Source organism: Malaclemys terrapin, chromosome 1 (assembly GCF_027887155.1).
Source record: "Malaclemys terrapin pileata isolate rMalTer1 chromosome 1, rMalTer1.hap1, whole genome shotgun sequence".
Classification (NCBI taxonomy): domain Eukaryota; kingdom Metazoa; phylum Chordata; order Testudines; family Emydidae; genus Malaclemys; species Malaclemys terrapin.
Genome location: NC_071505.1, coordinates 167398616 through 167415371, shown reverse-complemented (window position 1 = coordinate 167415371; position 16756 = coordinate 167398616). Strand labels below are relative to the sequence as shown.

The 16756-nt window shown below is 42.6% G+C and overlaps 1 protein-coding gene across 2 annotated transcripts in view; it reads left to right on the top strand.

The window, feature by feature from the left end:
• The window catches only part of POU2F1 (POU class 2 homeobox 1), a 188669-nt gene extending 174262 nt beyond the window's left edge, over positions 1 to 14407 (top strand). For both annotated transcript variants that reach the window (XM_054046408.1, XM_054046402.1), the window contains 6 exons: positions 1333 to 1478; positions 3981 to 4160; positions 6595 to 6700; positions 7634 to 7979; positions 8801 to 8889; positions 13058 to 14407. In XM_054046408.1, the coding sequence (XP_053902383.1) occupies positions 1333 to 1478; positions 3981 to 4160; positions 6595 to 6700; positions 7634 to 7979; positions 8801 to 8889; positions 13058 to 13368 (1178 nt within the window). In that variant the 3' untranslated portion in view covers positions 13369 to 14407. The remainder of the gene's footprint in view (positions 1 to 1332; positions 1479 to 3980; positions 4161 to 6594; positions 6701 to 7633; positions 7980 to 8800; positions 8890 to 13057) is intronic.
• The last annotated feature ends 2349 nt before the right edge of the window (positions 14408 to 16756 follow it).

Genomic DNA, 16756 nt, shown 5'->3' with positions numbered 1-16756 from the left:
TCACAAGACCACCCTTTGAACCTCCTGGCTTCTTGCTTGCTACTCCATTTGTCTATGAAGACAGCATTCCTCATAGCCATCACGTCAGTGCAACGGGTTGGTGAACTAGGGACCCCGACTGCATACAGCCCATTCACAGTGTTTTTTAAGGATAAAGGTCATGCTTTGACTTCACTCCAAATGTTTACCTACGATCTCTTCTGCATTTTACATCAGTCAGACCACTCACTTCCCTGACTTCTACCCCATCAGCATATGAATCCCCAGGACGCAATACTACATACCCTGTATGTCAGAAGAGCTCTGACCGCCTATCTAGACAGAACAAAACTCTTCAGAAAGACCGAGAAGATATTCATCTTTTGCACACACATCAAAGGGTTCTGCAATCTCCAGCCAGAGACTTTCCAAATGGATTTCAGACTGCATCCAAGAAGATTTCAGACTCTTATAACCGATCTCATAACATTGAGCCACTCTTACTCATATGCACCCATTTGACAAGGTCCATTGCCACTTCCATGGCCTTCCTCAAAAACGTACCGATCATTGAAATATGCAAAGCTGCCACCTGGGCTTCTGTGCATGCATTCTCTGAACACTATGCAATCACCCACAACTCTGCCTCCGATATGATATTTGGCTTGACTGTACTCTCTGCTGTACTGGATTCGCCTACAAAGCGCCTTCCACCTTAGATGGTACTGCTCAGTAATCACCTATAGTGGTGCAGCCTTCGGGACACTACTAGAAGAAGAAGAAGAAATGGGTTACTCACCCTGTGCAATAACTGTGGTTCTTTGAGATGTGTCCCCCTATAGGTGCTCCACCACTTGCCCTCCTTTCCATCTGCTTCAGAGCTCTCTGCTATGGGGCTTCATGGTAGAGAAGGAACTGAAGGCAGTTCACCCGTGCAGTGCTATATAATGACGGGATGGGGCACAAGACTGACTGTCACGCAAGCATGGGACGAACAGACGCTGCTATGAGAACTCTCTAATCAAAGGTGTGGGAGGCTCTGTCACACCTAAGAGTGGAGCACCCATAGGGGGACACATCTTGAAGAACCACAGTTACTGCACAAGGTGAGCAGCCATTTTTTGTTTGTCATAAAGGACACAGGGCCCTATTCATAGCTTGTAAATTGCAGATATAAGTGGTAATACCAGGTTAATACCTCTGCCGTGAAGGAGCCCACCCAGGTCTGGAATGAATATGGGATACGTTCTGCCATCTCTTACACAAGTATAATGTGTGGGATCCTTTAATTGGATTGCAGTGCACTGACACACAGTCTCTTGCTGATACATGCTCTCTTTTGTTCTCTTTCAGAGAATCTCTCATCTGATTCAGCTCTCTCCAGCCCAAGTGCCCTGAATTCCCCGGGGCTGGGGATTGAGGGCTTGAACCGTAGGAGGAAGAAACGCACCAGCATAGAGACCAACATACGTGTGGCCTTAGAGAAGAGTTTTCTGGAGGTCAGTGAATCAGTTGCTCTACTCAGCCAATTTGTAATAAAGAAGAATAGTGGCTTTGCTCAAGAACATGTCCATTAAGGTGAAAAGAATTCTGCAGCTAGGAGTTTCACTAAGCAGACATTGTAAGATATGCAATGATTGTTATGGATACAATATAAGAAATAATATATTTAAGATGCATATTAAACATAATAGACATTAAATATTTAAATTAGTAGATCTTCAATCTGTGTCTGTCATCTAATTGTTGGAACGGGGGACTGGGAGTCAGAACTCTTCAGTTCTCATCCCTCATGTTCTGTCGCAGATTTGCTGTGATACCATAGGCAAATCATATAATCGCTCTGCCTCTGTGTCATCAGATATAAAACAAGGTTTGTAAAATCCTCAACTGAAAAGCACAATATAAGTTTGTTGTTGTGTGCATCTGCTAATATCTTTAGCTGTGTTGGTCTGTGTGTTCATACATTTGCAGGTGTATCAATCTGTATGTTGTGGGCAGATTGTTCCTATCAAAGGATGGGGAAATCTGTAGTGAGTTGTGAAAGTGTATTGCAAAACAGTTACAACAGATCTGTCACAGGGTGTACTTGCCCTGTAGCGCTTCCACTGGCCAAGTGTGGTGCTGTAGTTGCTCCATCAGTTTCCCCTAATGTCATCAACAAGTTCAGTGAAGCTTTACATAGGGAACCATACCTCTACTGAGAGGTCTGTTTATTAACCAAAGGCTCAATGAAAATACAAGCAAAACTTCACTCCACTTCTGGATCCACCATTCCCCTACAGCAAGGTTCTGTCAGCTGAACTCCTTTCCTTGGAGTTAGACTTCTTGACGCTATCTGGGAATAATCCTTCCCCAGAGCCAGAGGTCTGTGGCTGTCTGTCAACTGCACCTCTTTTCTGGGGCAACATGTAGTTGGGCTTCCTGCCACTGTTTGGGAGCTCCCTGTCCCTCAGACCATGCCTTCCAGGCCCCTGACTCTGTTGAGCTCTCTGAGGAAAATAGCTTTCATGAAGCTTTCTGTCTCTAGGAGCCAACCCTTTATTGTTCTCATTAATTAGCTGCCAACCAACCACCCAAGGGATTTAATTACCTACAAGTAACTAAATTGGCTCATTCTCCCTTACAGGAGTCTGTCATGAGTAGTCTGGTCCCTGACTTCCCTTCAAGGCCCAGCCCCCATGAGAGTATCATTTCGTGAGAGGTTCAAAGAGGGCCATACTTAGGCAATCTTTCAATCCACTTAGTAAAGTGTATGTACCAAGGAAAGGGGAATAGTAAATATTGTACCAAGCAGAATGATCTGTATTCACCTAATTTTAATAAACTAAAAAAGGTAAGTGCTGTCCCGTTAGTTCTTGGTGCTCTGTTTTCCCCTTAGTTTCTTACTCAAGGATATCAAGCAGTGGATTAAGCCATGACATTGTGCACACCAGGAAGGGGAAAAGGAAAGGAAATAGTGTCTGTGTACTTGGGAAAGGCGGACAGAGAACCAAACATCATTTATGTTTAGACTCTTAGTTGCCTATATGTAACTTTGGTAATTTAAGTACTGTAGGCACAAGTGCAGGATAAATTAGAGTCCAAGTCTCACCTCTGCAGGTGTCTCCTGAACATCATTTTGTTGTGCTCTTGGTGCAGACAACTTGCAGATCATCTGATCATCACTGATGCTAGCCCTTTTTACCTCCCCCTTCCCCATGAGGTGATGAAAGACTCTCCCCTTACTGCAAGGTCTCAGGCTTCATCCCTGGCTTTCTGCCAAAATTATGGTTATTCGCTTCTCTCTGAAAGGACATGTTTAGGGCATATGTTGGTGCATAGCAGAGCTTCACTTTGCTGGACCTCCTCTGGCCCAGGGTCCCTTAGAGTCCCTAGGCAAGTGGTGTAGGTTAGTGCAGGCCCAAGGTATCTCGCACTAACGATGGGGCCGGCACAGACCAGCCCCCATGTCAGGGAGCAGTAAGTGGCACTCTGTCTGCTGGAACACAAAAGAGAAACTAGCTCAGGAAGTGCTAGAGGAAACATCCATGTTCAGTAGCAGTCATGTTGGGAAAGTGTAGTAAGGAGGCATTTCAGGGAGAAGGCTTACTCCTGACAAAGCAGAAGAGGTTTTGGGTGCAACTTAGAAGAAGGAGCATTTGGAAAGCTGGGCGAGAACTGTAAAATGACAAACTTGGGAGTTGGCAGCTAGGAAGAAAAAACGGTCTGTTTAGTTGGGGAGGGGCTGGATGAGAAGAAGGGAGTTCTGAGTGTTGGGGATGCTGAACAAGAAGGAAGGGTACATCTGAGATCAGGGGATTGGGAGGATGGTCCATCAGGTTCCACTTTTGCGTAATCCTTTCCTGACAACATCTGCTTTGGTAAAACAGGAAGGCCTATTCCAGTTATATGTAATTCCTTCCTCCAGTTCTGTAGTTTAGAATCTTGCTATGCTGGACCCATAATGCAACACTCATCAAAGTAATTTCCATGATTTTCAAATATTTCTCATTTTTCAGAACCAAAAGCCTACCTCGGAGGAGATCACCCTGATAGCTGATCAGCTGAACATGGAGAAGGAGGTGATCCGCGTTTGGTTCTGTAACCGGCGCCAGAAGGAGAAAAGGATCAACCCACCCAGTAGCGGTGGAACCAGCAGCTCTCCCATCAAAGCAATTTTCCCTTGCCCAACCTCACTGGTAAGAATCAAGAAATGAAGATGGCTCAGCACATTGGAAAAGATCAGCCACTCCTCTCCTCCTGGCAATAATGGGAATTACACACATTTTTCATCTGCTCTGTGCAGCAGACTTGTGCTCACAAATGTAAATGAGATACTTAATTGGCATTTTCAATACTATATTTACTGGTTCCCACTGTGTACTATAAACAAAAGGTAAATGTTACAAATCAGCCAGTGTGAATGCATTATTTAAATGCCCAAACTGAACTCCTAACTTGATCTGGAAGTAATTCACAACTGACTGAATACAACTCACAAAGATGCAATTTATATTACTGCTTTGGACATATGCTAAGAAATCATAATTCATGTTTGAATTCTTTTCCAGGTTGGCGTACTCATCCAAACCCCTTTCTGTAAAAGGAAAAAAATGCTACCCAGTTCCACCCTTTCCATCTTGTTCCAGTCACATTAATGCATTGAATCAGCAATAGATCCTATCAGTTTTTAGGCAGTAGTTGGCAGACTAAGTCACCCAAACTTGATTCTACTATTTTTGCCCCTTCTGGGCAGGGTTAATGTACATCAAAGTGAAAAAGGAGTTTAGCTAATCTTTGTAACTCATATTCTAAACCCCATATTTGGCTAAGGTAAACACAAACTTACTGAAAACATAAGTAAACAAAGTGCATTCATCAAGGTTCCTTGAGCTCCACGCCACCATTGTTCAGGGAGGTCTGTTGTTAACTGGAGATGGTAGCTGTGCTTCTGATAATATGAAGTCTGTGGATTTCATGTAGCATCTAGTTAGTCTATTCTACATATGATTTCATACTGCCCTCATCGCTGTAGTATCTGAGCACCATCCAGCAGTATATTAAATGTCATGACTAACATCTGTCAAGTGTGGTTTGTTCTTTTTGTCATCCTCTCCTCAGGGATGAAATTGTGTGTGCAGTGTAGTGTAGTTGTTTTAGAAGGGGTTTTCTTCTGGTTTTTGTACATGTTGCTGTGTATTTATGTTAGAGAAGGCAAGGTGGAAGACGTGCACGTTGCACTCGGAGCAGAAGGTGGTGAGGTTTGTGATGGTTTTAGTTCCTGTGGGAGTTCATTCCACAGTCTCAGACAAGCCCTTGAGAAAATTCTGTTGCCTGCAACCACAAGTTTTATCTTGTGGTGTAAAGTTACATTATGCCTGAGGAGTCGAAGTGTCAACCCTGGTTTTTCATCTGGGAGTTTTAGGCACTATTTTAGATATTTTAGATATGGCCCAGGCCAGTGAGCACCTTGAAGATAAGGATCAAGACCTTTCAACTTGACTCTGTGTTCTATAGGAATCCAGTGTAGAGCATGGTGGACAGGTTTGATGTGCTCACAGTAGCCTGTGTTGATGAGGAGATATGCTGCAACTTTAGCTGGATTTTTTTTGTTCATAGCATGTTAGAGCAAAATGCTAACAGGTTCATCCTTCTCCAACCTAGTTTTAAACATGTCACGCGACCGTAATCACTTCCTTTAAGAGAATATTCATCAATCTTACAGATTTCCCTATTAGAAAGATTTCCTGATAATTTACATACATTTTCTTTTGTTTAGTGCTATCCCTTATTCTTATTTTGGGTTGTCCAAGAGGGTATAACTGATGATAACTTTTCCTCATTGATGTATATATGCTTCATATACTTAGACAATTAGTATGTCTTGGATGCACATACGTACACTTCTAGTCCTTGATATGGATATTTAATTTTTAGTCTTTCCTAATAAATCAATCCCTCCAGCCCATTAATCATATTGATTGATTTTCTCTGAATTCCCTTCAGTTTATTTATAGCTTTCTTCCATTAAGTTGTCCAGAAGTAAAGGCAGTTCATTTCATTTGAATGCTTTGAAAGAAGTCCTTCAAACCAAGGAAATACACAAATTTCAGATAATTTGGTCGATAAAGGTGAAACAAGACACTACGGTAAAACACCTATACGACAAATTAGACTAGAATGCATTGGTGCGTGGAGTGCCGTCAATCAGAGGAAGTGAATTGGAGCTTGAGAAGTATCAGAAAAAGCATGTACAAAGATTTTTTTGGGGTCCCCTAAGTTTCCTCTCTCTGAGAGAGTCTCCTTGAACTCTTGTTCAGTGAGGATATTTGAAAATCCTGAGATGCTGCATGTTGATGGTTAGTTCCTGATGAACCACCACTCAGCTAGTGGGACAGTATGTGTGTGGTGGGTTTGCTGCTGTTCGTTCTCAGGTCCGTGAGTGGAGCAAATGTCACTAATGTGGTCCCAGACTCTGCTTATTGAAGCACTAAAGCGATTGAATGACATTTTAAAAAGTGTATAGCATTTCCCATCCTCATCTTCGGATAAGGATGAGGAAATAAGAACCCAAGTCAGGTAAATCTTTTCCTTCTTATGAGTTGCACAGTTATGTTCTCTTCTAACCTCTAGGTGGCAACCACGCCAAGCCTTGTGACAAGCAGTGCAGCTACTACTCTGACTGTCAACCCTGTGCTCCCTCTAACTAGTGCTGCTGTCACTAGTCTGTCAGTCACAGGTAAGATATAACCCAAGCTGCATCAGCACAGCAGGTTTTTCAGACAACCCCTGCAGTCAGGGATAACCAATTCAGATAATAGCATGGAAGTCCAGTGGATTACTGGTGGCGTCTACATATCAAACAGATAAAGATTTTAAGGTCAACAATCTTTTGAGATTTTTGATGTTCCTGTGTTGCAGTCTAAAATCTCTGTAGAGAACTGGCTCTTGGATTTGCTGTATCCTTGTAAGATATGTTGTGTAGGATTCTCAGATGCCCATAACCTGCCTAGCTGAAGGTGAAAAATAGAGAACAAAAGGAGTGCTTTGTGGGGAGCAAAGGATTCTCTGGGAACTCACAAATATAGCTTAGGTATACAGGTGCAAAGAAACAATACGGAGGATTTCCCTACTCGCTGCCCAGATACTCAATTTGACTTCAGTCTGATTTCCTTCCTCTCATCTCACTCTCACCTTGCCCTTTTAAACATTTTTTAATTAAAAAGCAATTCAGTGCTGATGGAAGACTCTGGACTGACAGTCCTAGAGAGTGAAGTCCTCTGTTTTGCCACTGAAATGACAGTGTGGGCAACTGCCATGCAAGCTTCCGTTACACTGCCCTGCCAATGTGCCTCAGTCCTATGTTGGAGTAATTCATTTTTCATGGCTGTTCAGTCTGGCCTCTCTGCTGAGACCGGCACCCCCTGGTGACCTAGAAGCAAAAGGCAGTCCCATTATCCACCTGAGCCACCCAGCCTCTTCCTGAAGAGACAGTTGTGATCTGAGATCCACATTCACCAGTCCCCCTCTCTTGAATTCACTGTGCCCTTCAGTCCCACAGAGACATATCTGTCTCACTTCCTCTTTCCTATGCTGTCCAGTCCAGGTGGTAGAGGTTTCTGTTCAGGCATGCCTGTGCTTTGCACTGTTCTAACTGGAATCCTCCTTCCAGGCACAACAGAAACCACCTCCAACAACACAGCAACCGTGATCTCTACAGCACCTCCAGCTTCCTCAGCAGTGACTTCACCCTCTCTGAGTCCTTCCCCTTCTGCCTCAGCCTCCACTTCCGAGGCATCCAGTGCCAGTGAGACCAGCACAACACAGACAACCTCTACTCCCTTGTCCTCCCCTCTTGGGACCAGCCAGGTGATGGTGACGGCATCAGGGTTGCAAACAGCGGCAGCAGCCGCACTACAAGGCGCTGCACAGTTGCCTGCAAATGCAAGTCTCGCTGCCATGGCTGCTGCAGCAGGACTAAACCCAGGCTTGATGGCACCCTCACAGTTTGCAGCTGGGTAAGGATTGTCTTTGCATTTTAGATGATAAATGAAGAAAATAGCAATACTTAGAATTATTGGGCTCTGTTCATCATGATTTTTTAATACTGTGTTTTGCACTTTAGCATCTTTCACCTACACCTCTCAAAGGGTTTACAAATACTAATGGATTAAGCCCTGCAACACCCCTATAGGGATGTTATCCCCATTTTATAGATGAGGAAGGTTTAGTGACTTGATCTGTCATATATTAAGTCAGTGGCCAAGCTGGGTGTAGAGCCAAGGAGCTCTGACTACTATTTCCTTGCTATAGCCATTAAACTACACTACCCATGCTGCTAACTTTAAATTGAATTGGCATCTTAGAGTCCCTTCATTCCCCTATGTTCAGCTCTGTTCCTTTGGACCGAGAGCGAGATGGAGAACACCTGAATATTTACTGGAAATCATTCTCTTGATGCTATGTGACTAAAAAAATATTGCTGTAAATGCTTTGTAGTTCTTTCGGTTTCTCTTTATTCTCATTTCCTTCCGATAGCTCTCTAAAGAGTTGCAGTGTCCTAAGAAGTCACTTTGAGTGTAATTCACAGCAGTAATACACTACAACTTGTGCTTTTTGAGTGCCTGTTCTTCAGGCTTGTTGTTAAGCACAGTGTTGAAAGGCAGCTGTGAAGGGTTTATCCAAGACCACATTGTGGTATGAGAGAGATTAAAATACTACAGGAAAGGTTTAAAAAATCAGACCCTTGAATTCTACCTTCTTTCTCTGTATGATGGTCTCTAAATAGTAACACAACCTCCCTTGACCTGTCTCCTGTCCTGTTTTCTTGGTATCTCAGAGGTGCCTTACTCAGTCTCAATCCAGGGACGCTAGGCGGTGCTCTCAGCCCAGCTCTGATGAGCAACAGTACGCTGGCAACTATTCAAGGTTAGTAAAATTCCTTTTAATATATAACTGATTTTGTTACTTGTGTGTATTACTCACCAAAAAAAGAGAGGCAACATTCCTGAACTCCAACATTCAGTAGTCAGGGACAGAAGCTTTACAAAGATGGCACAGAGATATTTTTTTTAGAATTGTGAATGGTAAGGCATAAAGTTGGGAGGCGGGTTAGGACAGTATACAATCTCAGGGATTTGGTGGTGACGTTAAGGAAGAAAGTGGTGCGGGGAGTGGGTTGGGTGCTGCATTAGTTTTGCTCCCCTCCATCAGTGGACATGGAGGGACAATTTTAACAGGCTGTTTAGAGATCTACTTTTTACTGCTCATTTAGCAGATGCTTTAGTGTAGTTGCCTTGATTGAGGCCGATAGCAGAACAGTTCAGAGAACAAGAAACCTGAACACACAGATCCAAGATCAAGACTTTCAAAATGTGTATCTAAAATCTTTAATTTGGAGCTATAAATTGGTAAAATAAGGAGTTAATTCCTTTTTTAAATGTCTAAGTGAGTGGCCTGATTTTTTTGGTGTGTGTGGAGCATCCAGCAATTTCCATTGACTTTACTGAGAACCATTTGGGTACTTATCACCTCTGAAAATCAGGCCATTTATTTATAAACTAAATTTAGCTATTCAGTTAAAAAAAAAAAAAAAAAATCTTGTACCAAGTGCACAAAGAGCAGAGAAGAATGTTACTTTGAGGGCAGATTTCATGGCAAATTGAACCCTGGGTAGATTTGTGAGGTAGTTTGTAACTATTAAAGTGCATCAAAATTTAAAAAGGCTTTACTCAAACACGTTAAGTAACCTTCGTATTGTAAAAACAACAAGGAGTCCTTGTGGCACCTTAGAGACTAACACATTTATTTGGGCATAAGCTTTCATGGGCTAGAACCCACTTGATCAGATGCATGAAGTGGAAAATACAGGAGCAGGTATAAATACATGAAAGGATGGGAGTTGCCTTACCACATGTGAGGTCAGTCTAATGAGACAATTCACTTAACAGCAGGATACCAAGGGAGGAAAGATAACTTTTGAAGTGGTAATGAGAGTGGTCTATTTCAGATAGTTGACAAGAAGGTGTGAGTAACTGTAGGGGGAAATTAGTATTGGGGAAAATAGGTTTAGGTTTTTTAATGACCCAAGCACTCCCTGTCTTTATTCAGGCCTAATCTGATAGTGTCCAGTTCGCAAATTAATTCCAGTTCTGCAGTTTCACATTGGAGTCTGTTTTTGAAGTTTTTTTTGTTGAAGAATTGCCACTTTTAGGTCTGTTATTGAGTGACCAGAGAGATTGAAGTGTGTTCCTACAGGTTTTTGAATGTTATGATTCCTAATGTCAGATTTGTGTCCATTTATTCTTTTGTGTATACACTGTCCGGTTTGGCCAGTGTACATGGCAGAGGGGCATTGCTGGCACATGATGGCATATATCACATTGGTAGATGTGCAGGTGAACGAACCCCTGATGGTGTGGCTGATGTGATTAGGTCCTATGATGGTGTCCCTTGAATAGATATGTGGACAGAGTTGGCACTGGGGTTTGTTGCAGGGTTTGGTTCCTGGGTTGGTGTTTTTGTTGTGTGGTGTGTAGTTGCTGGTGAGTATTTGCTTCAGGTTGGGGGGCTGTCTGTAAGCGAGGACTGGCCTGTCTCCCAAGGTCTATGAGAGTGAGGGATCCTCCTTAAGGATAGGTTGTAGATCCTTGATGATGCTCTGGAGAGGTTTTAGTTGGGGGCTGTAGGTAACGGCTAGTGGCGTTCTGTTACTTTTTGTTGGGCCTGTCTTGTAGTAGGTGAGTTCTGGGTACCCTTCTGGCTCTGTCAGTCCGTTTCTTCACTTCACCAGGTGGGTATTCTAATTTTAAGAACGCTTGATAGAGATCCTGTAGGTCTTTGCCTCTGTCTGAGGGATCAGAGCAAATGCGGTTGTATCTCAGAGCTTGGCTGTAGACAATGGATCGTGTGATGTGGTCTGGATGAAAGCTAGAGGCATGTAGGTAATTATAGCTGTCAGTAGGTTTCTGGTATAGGGTGGTGTTTATCTGACCATCGCTTATTAGCACTATAGTGCTTAGGAAGTGAACCTCTTGTGTGGACTGGTCCAGCCTGAAGTTGATGGTGGGGTGGAAATTGTTGAAATCTTGGTGGAATTCCTCAAGGGCTGCTTTTCCATGATGTCATCAGTTTAGCGCAAGTAGAGTAGGGGCGTGAGGGGACAAGAGCTTAGGAAGCGTTGTTCTAAGTCAGCCATAAAAATGTTGGCATACTGTGGGGCCATGCAGGTACCCATAGCAGTCCCGCTGGCTTGAAGGTATAAATTGTCCCCAAATCTGAAATAGTTGTGGGTGAGGACAAAGTCACAAAGTTCAGCCACCAGGTTTGCCGTGATGGTATCGGGGATGCTGTTCCTGATGGCTTGTAGTCCATCTTTGTGTGGAATGTTCTTGTAGAGAGCTTCTACATCCATAGTGGCTAGGATGTTTTTTTTCTGGAAGATCACCAGTGGATTGTAGTTTCCTCAGGAAGTCGGTGGTGTCTCGAAGATAGCTGGGAGTGCTGGTAGCATAGGGCCTAAGGAGAGAGTCTACATAGCCAGATAATCCTGCTGTCAGGGTGCCAATGCCTGAGCTGATGGGGCGTGCAGGGTTACCAGGTTTATGGATTTTGGGTAGCAGATAGACTACCCCAAGTAGGGGCTCTAGGGATGTGTCAGTGTAGATTCGTTCCTGTGCTTCTTTAGGGAGTTTCTTGAGCAGGTGGTGTAGTTTCTTTTGGTAATCCTCAGTGGGGTCAGAGGGTAATGGCCTGTAGAATGTGGTGTCAGAGTTGTCTAGCAGCCTCTTGTTCATCTTCCGACCTATTCATGATGACTACAGCACCCCCTTTGTCAGCCTTTTTTGTTATGATGTCAGAGTTGTTTCTGAGGCTGTGGATTGCGTTGGGTTCTGCATAGCTGAGGTTATGGGGCAAGTAATGTTGCTTTTCCACAGTTTCAGCTTGTGCATGTCAGCAGAAGCACTCTATGTAGAAATACTGTAGTGGCTCCCATTCTGTGAGATACGTGTTACACCCTTTTTGCTTCTAGGTTCCTTGAATAGGCCTTTCTCTGGCCAGTAGGATGGAGCAGTGTGTCCCCAGTAAGGTCCTGATCCAAAGCACATTGAAGTCAATGGAAAGACTCCCTTCAGTTTCAATTGGTTTTGGATCAGTCCCTTAGAGCCATTTCAATTTCTGCAAAATCTTATCCAGTGCTCTCAGGGAGCTTTCTCTCAATAAGTACTGGCTCCTGTTATAGGGTGACAGAACAGTGGAGGGCAGTTTCTCTGGTGCCAGACATTTCAACCTGTGCTGATGCTTTGAGTACATTCAGATGGGAAATTCTGAGAACAATCAGATGACTCGTGCTTGGGTTTATATTTTTAAGATTTCAAAGTATCCAGCGAGGTGCTGTTAATTTTTATTCTAGATAGGAACTTTATTTTTATGTTTTTACAAAAATTAGAAACAGCTTGTGCTTAGCTTCAGTTGCTCAGCCTTTGCCAGCCAAAATCCAACTGCAGCTGATCTGGGTAGTGTGAAGTGATGCTCCAAAAACATCTGGTACCACATGGTTGAATTATGCCACGTGCTTGCGCAGTTACTTAGCTGTGTGAGGTTGACAACAAACAGTTACTGTAGAACAGATCCTGTTTTTTCAGAAGCAGATAAAAGCAGTTTTTTGCAAATAGTTTGAAAATGAGTTAGGATTATACACTATATAATGCATTAAAATATTTCATAACATCTATTCTTTTCTTTTATGTGACATATCTTGTTAAAACAAACTCTGGAATACTTTTATATAGAGAAATGTGTTAGGGAGATATAGGTAAAAATGAACAGCAAAAAACTTTTCAACCCTTCTCTATTCTTTGGGATAGTGAGAGGATCCTCCCTCTTGTGTGCTTAGTTCTGCCAGCCTCGATAATGCCAAATCCCATTTTCAGCTGATTTCTAAATATTTTTATGTTGGGTTGAAGCAAGAGGAAGGAAGTCATGGGAAGAAGGTTATGCTCATAAGAGGGAAAACTAAAGTTCTGTTGCACTTTGCTGCATTCCTTTGTGCTGTTAATGCTAATGTTCTCTTCCCTGCACTTTTCTCCCTTTTTAGCTCTTGCATCTGGTGGCTCTCTTCCAATAACATCACTAGATGCAACTGGGAACTTGGTGTTTGCCAATGCTGGAGGTACTCCTAACATCGTCACTGCCCCGTTGTTCCTGAACCCTCAGAACCTTTCTCTGCTCACCAGCAACCCAGTTAGCTTGGTCTCTGCAGCTGCCGCCTCCGCAGGGGCCTCTGGACCAGTCGCCAGCCTTCATGCCACCTCCACCTCAGCTGAGTCCATCCAGAACTCTCTCTTCACAGTGGCCTCTGCCAGTGGGGCCACTTCCACCACCACTACTGCCTCCAAGGCACAGTGAGCCGGGCTGAGCTGTGCTACCACCAGCCTGTTTCACTCTGCAGTGGGATTGGCTGCCAGCTGGGTTTATAAACTGAAAAATGTGATCGGCTTCCTCTCGCCATGTTGCTGGGGACAAGGGAGAGAGACGGAAAATATAAAAACAAAACAGGAAGGATTTAAAGCTGGGACAGACATTTGCCTAATTTTATAATAAACACTGTCTTTTCAGGATCGCTTCATGGATCGGAGAGCTTTCTAACCAAAAATGTAAAAAAACAAAAAACAAAAAAAAACAAAAAAAAAAAAGTGAAAGGACTACTTATCATTTCCAGCAGTCACAATGACAAGTTAAGGTGGGTTATCAACTCAAACATAGGAAGGGGATTTCTTAGTTCTTTTGGTCTAAATATCTTTTTTTTTTTTTTTTTTTTTAATTATCATTTTATAGGTCTGTTGTACAGGCCGTTATGTCATACAAGGTGTTTATAATCGTATCAATCGTGTTGGGGGTTCCTTTCTTAACTGGTACAATTTAGGCAGGCCTGTATTACTGGTGTATCTCTATTATTATTATGGTTATTATTATTATTATTATTATTTTTATATATATGGTTTGGACGCATTTGTCTTTGCTCCTGGATTGTTTTCAGTGAGCTCCCACACCATAAGGAGGGGGGAGAGAGAGAGGGGAACATAAGGAGGCTTCCTGTCCTAATCTCCTGGGAGCGTTCCTCAGTTTCCTCATCCTTGAACTCGTTTTACAGTGACTTGTACAGAGGTATCAAGAGAGATTATTTTCACCACTTTTGCAGGAATCTCGGTATAGAGGCAGCAAGTTGTGTGCAAACCTCCGGGCTAGTCTCTGCTTTTATGGTGAGGGAGGTAGAAATAACTTCTATACTGCAGCTCTCCTTCACCCAGCTACTTAGGCTAAAGGGCCAAATTTTGCTCTAAGTTGCATGTGCATTGCTCGTATTTACTTCAGAGAGCAGGATTTGGCACTTAGAGCCCAGACTATTTCAGACACCTGTTTTGGTGGTTCTACTGTATTGTTAGGATTTTGCCCCTTTTAAAAAAAAAAAAAAAAAAAAAAATCCTAGAAATGCAAAGTTACCTGAGGATGCCAATATCACTACTATCTAAAGGCATCCACAGTCCAAGCTTCCTACCAACTAACTTGGCACAGGGTTTTGAGAGGTGAAACTGGCTTCTCTAATCAAAGGAATATTTCTTTGCATGTTTTTTGTTGTGTACAAGGAGCTGCATTGGAACAGTTTTTCCACTGTCAAGTGCTTCTATCTAGAGGGATAGATGTCAGGTCTATTGGAACAGAAGTTGATGCCAATTTCATGCCAACTCAACCATAAGAAAGCACTCTTGACTTCCTTGCGCCCTTGTTCTGTTTTAAATAGCTTGTAGGTTTTTTCTCTACTACACTGCTTGGTGCTTTGGAAATAGGAGACAGTGACCAATCAGCTGGAATTGTCCAGCCTGATGTGGGAAATAGCACCAAGCTAGTCAACACTGGGACTTTGCACACATCTTGGTGTTCTCGTGTGGTCTCTGAGGAGTGATGTTGCTACCTTGATCAAAATGGCAATAAGCATCTCTGACTAAAGACTCAGTGTTGGCTTGCTGATGTAGCTGTGTTTCCAGGGTTGTTTCCAATCCACATAGCAAGGAGCATTTGAGAACAGAGAGCTTATGAGAATGGATGAGGAAGAATAGTGGGTTTCCAGAGGTTAATGATGTATATTCTTTAATATACCAATCGAGTATCTGAACCAAAAAGATTTCTAAAGAGAAGACTGGATCGCTGCAATGCAGTTCACTTTGAACTTTTCATTCCTGTTGGATTTAAAAATTTCTGCCATGTGTTTAAAACACATTTGAACTCAGCTAGGGAGGGTGTCACAAGCGCCCCCTCTGGGTTTGGTTTTGGTTTTTTGGAGGGGGACGAGGGGGTGTCACCCGGGAGTTTCAAGATAGAAGTTTATGCAGTTATGTTCGCTTTTGCTGATCATCAAGGAGGATCTTGGAATCTCTCACCACCTGAGATCAATAAGACAGCAACTTAAACCCAACATACATTTTGGTCTGTGACCCAAGTGTGTGAGATTTACATTTATACTCAAATGGCAGAAACTCTTCTCTTCTTCCCCTCATGTTTTTCTCTGTTCATGTCTGACTCTCTCTCCACCTTCCTGTTTCACAGATTATTTAAAATAATTATCCATAAGATTTCAAAACTAGTGAACTGCAAGCAGGGAAACTAACAAATGTCCGTCCACCATTTTTAATGTGTTTGATTTTTTTTTTTGTTTGTTTTTGTTTTTTAAAACTAAGCTTGAACCAAAGTCAATTTCTAGCAAGCTGCTGTACTAATGGACTAGTTTGTATAAGTGCAGTTCAGACGCAGAGAGGCGATAGATGCTACTGACAATTTCTTTTTCATTCGTCTTGTTTTTTATTAATTTTATATAAAAGTTGCTGCTTGTTTTAATCTTTTTTGGGGGGGATTGATAATTTGTATATCCTTGGGGCAGACTCTTAACTTGATTTTTTTTTAAATAGTTTTTTTGTTTGTTTGTTTGGAGTGTAAATAGAATGGCAATGTCAGGTGATTACTAATCCAAGTGGTCCCCCACTCCTCCACCCTACCAGTTAAATAAATCTAAATATTCTGGTGTGACTGAAGTCTCTGTGACTTCAGTCTGTGCAGAAGATTTTAGGGCTATGAATAATATAGAATATAAATTGCCCATAGTGTAACAGCTTTGGAGCAGTAAAAGGTATAGATGGGTATGATTCAGGGAGGGAGAAGTGGAAGAGGAGATGCTGGTTACCCACTGTGTTGGTCTAGAGGCCATAGCATTGACTATAGTTTCTACCAAAGGAAATATCAGTCCCATGGGACTTGTAGTCAGCCAAGTAAAAGGGCAGGAAATGCTGCAGCTACAATGCTTGCACTTGGGTCTGAAAATTCCCAGTCACCTCCAGACATTCGTAAAAGTAAAATTTACCAAGAGCCTTTTTGTTAAAGGGCATTTGGATGATATCCTCTCCACTGTATCCTCTGTTTTCTGATGCATCTGAGACTGGGGAGTGGGTCCTGTGCATTTATCTAGGAAATACAAAGAATGTGGGCCTTAAATCAGCATCAAAACCTCTCTCCGCAGTTCAAAGGGAGTGTGCCATCAGTTGTCTGGATGATTTTTAACTTCCCATTCTTGTTGGTTTGTGGTTGAGAGGGGGGTGTGATGCATACATATCTGGAACACTAATGCAGCTTGGATGGTTATTTATTATAAAAAAAATTGTTTTTTCCTGATTCCTTTTGCATTGGTCACATGGCTTTGGTGTGAGCACCTTAAACTCTCCCTCCCTCATCCTCTGCTACCCAATCA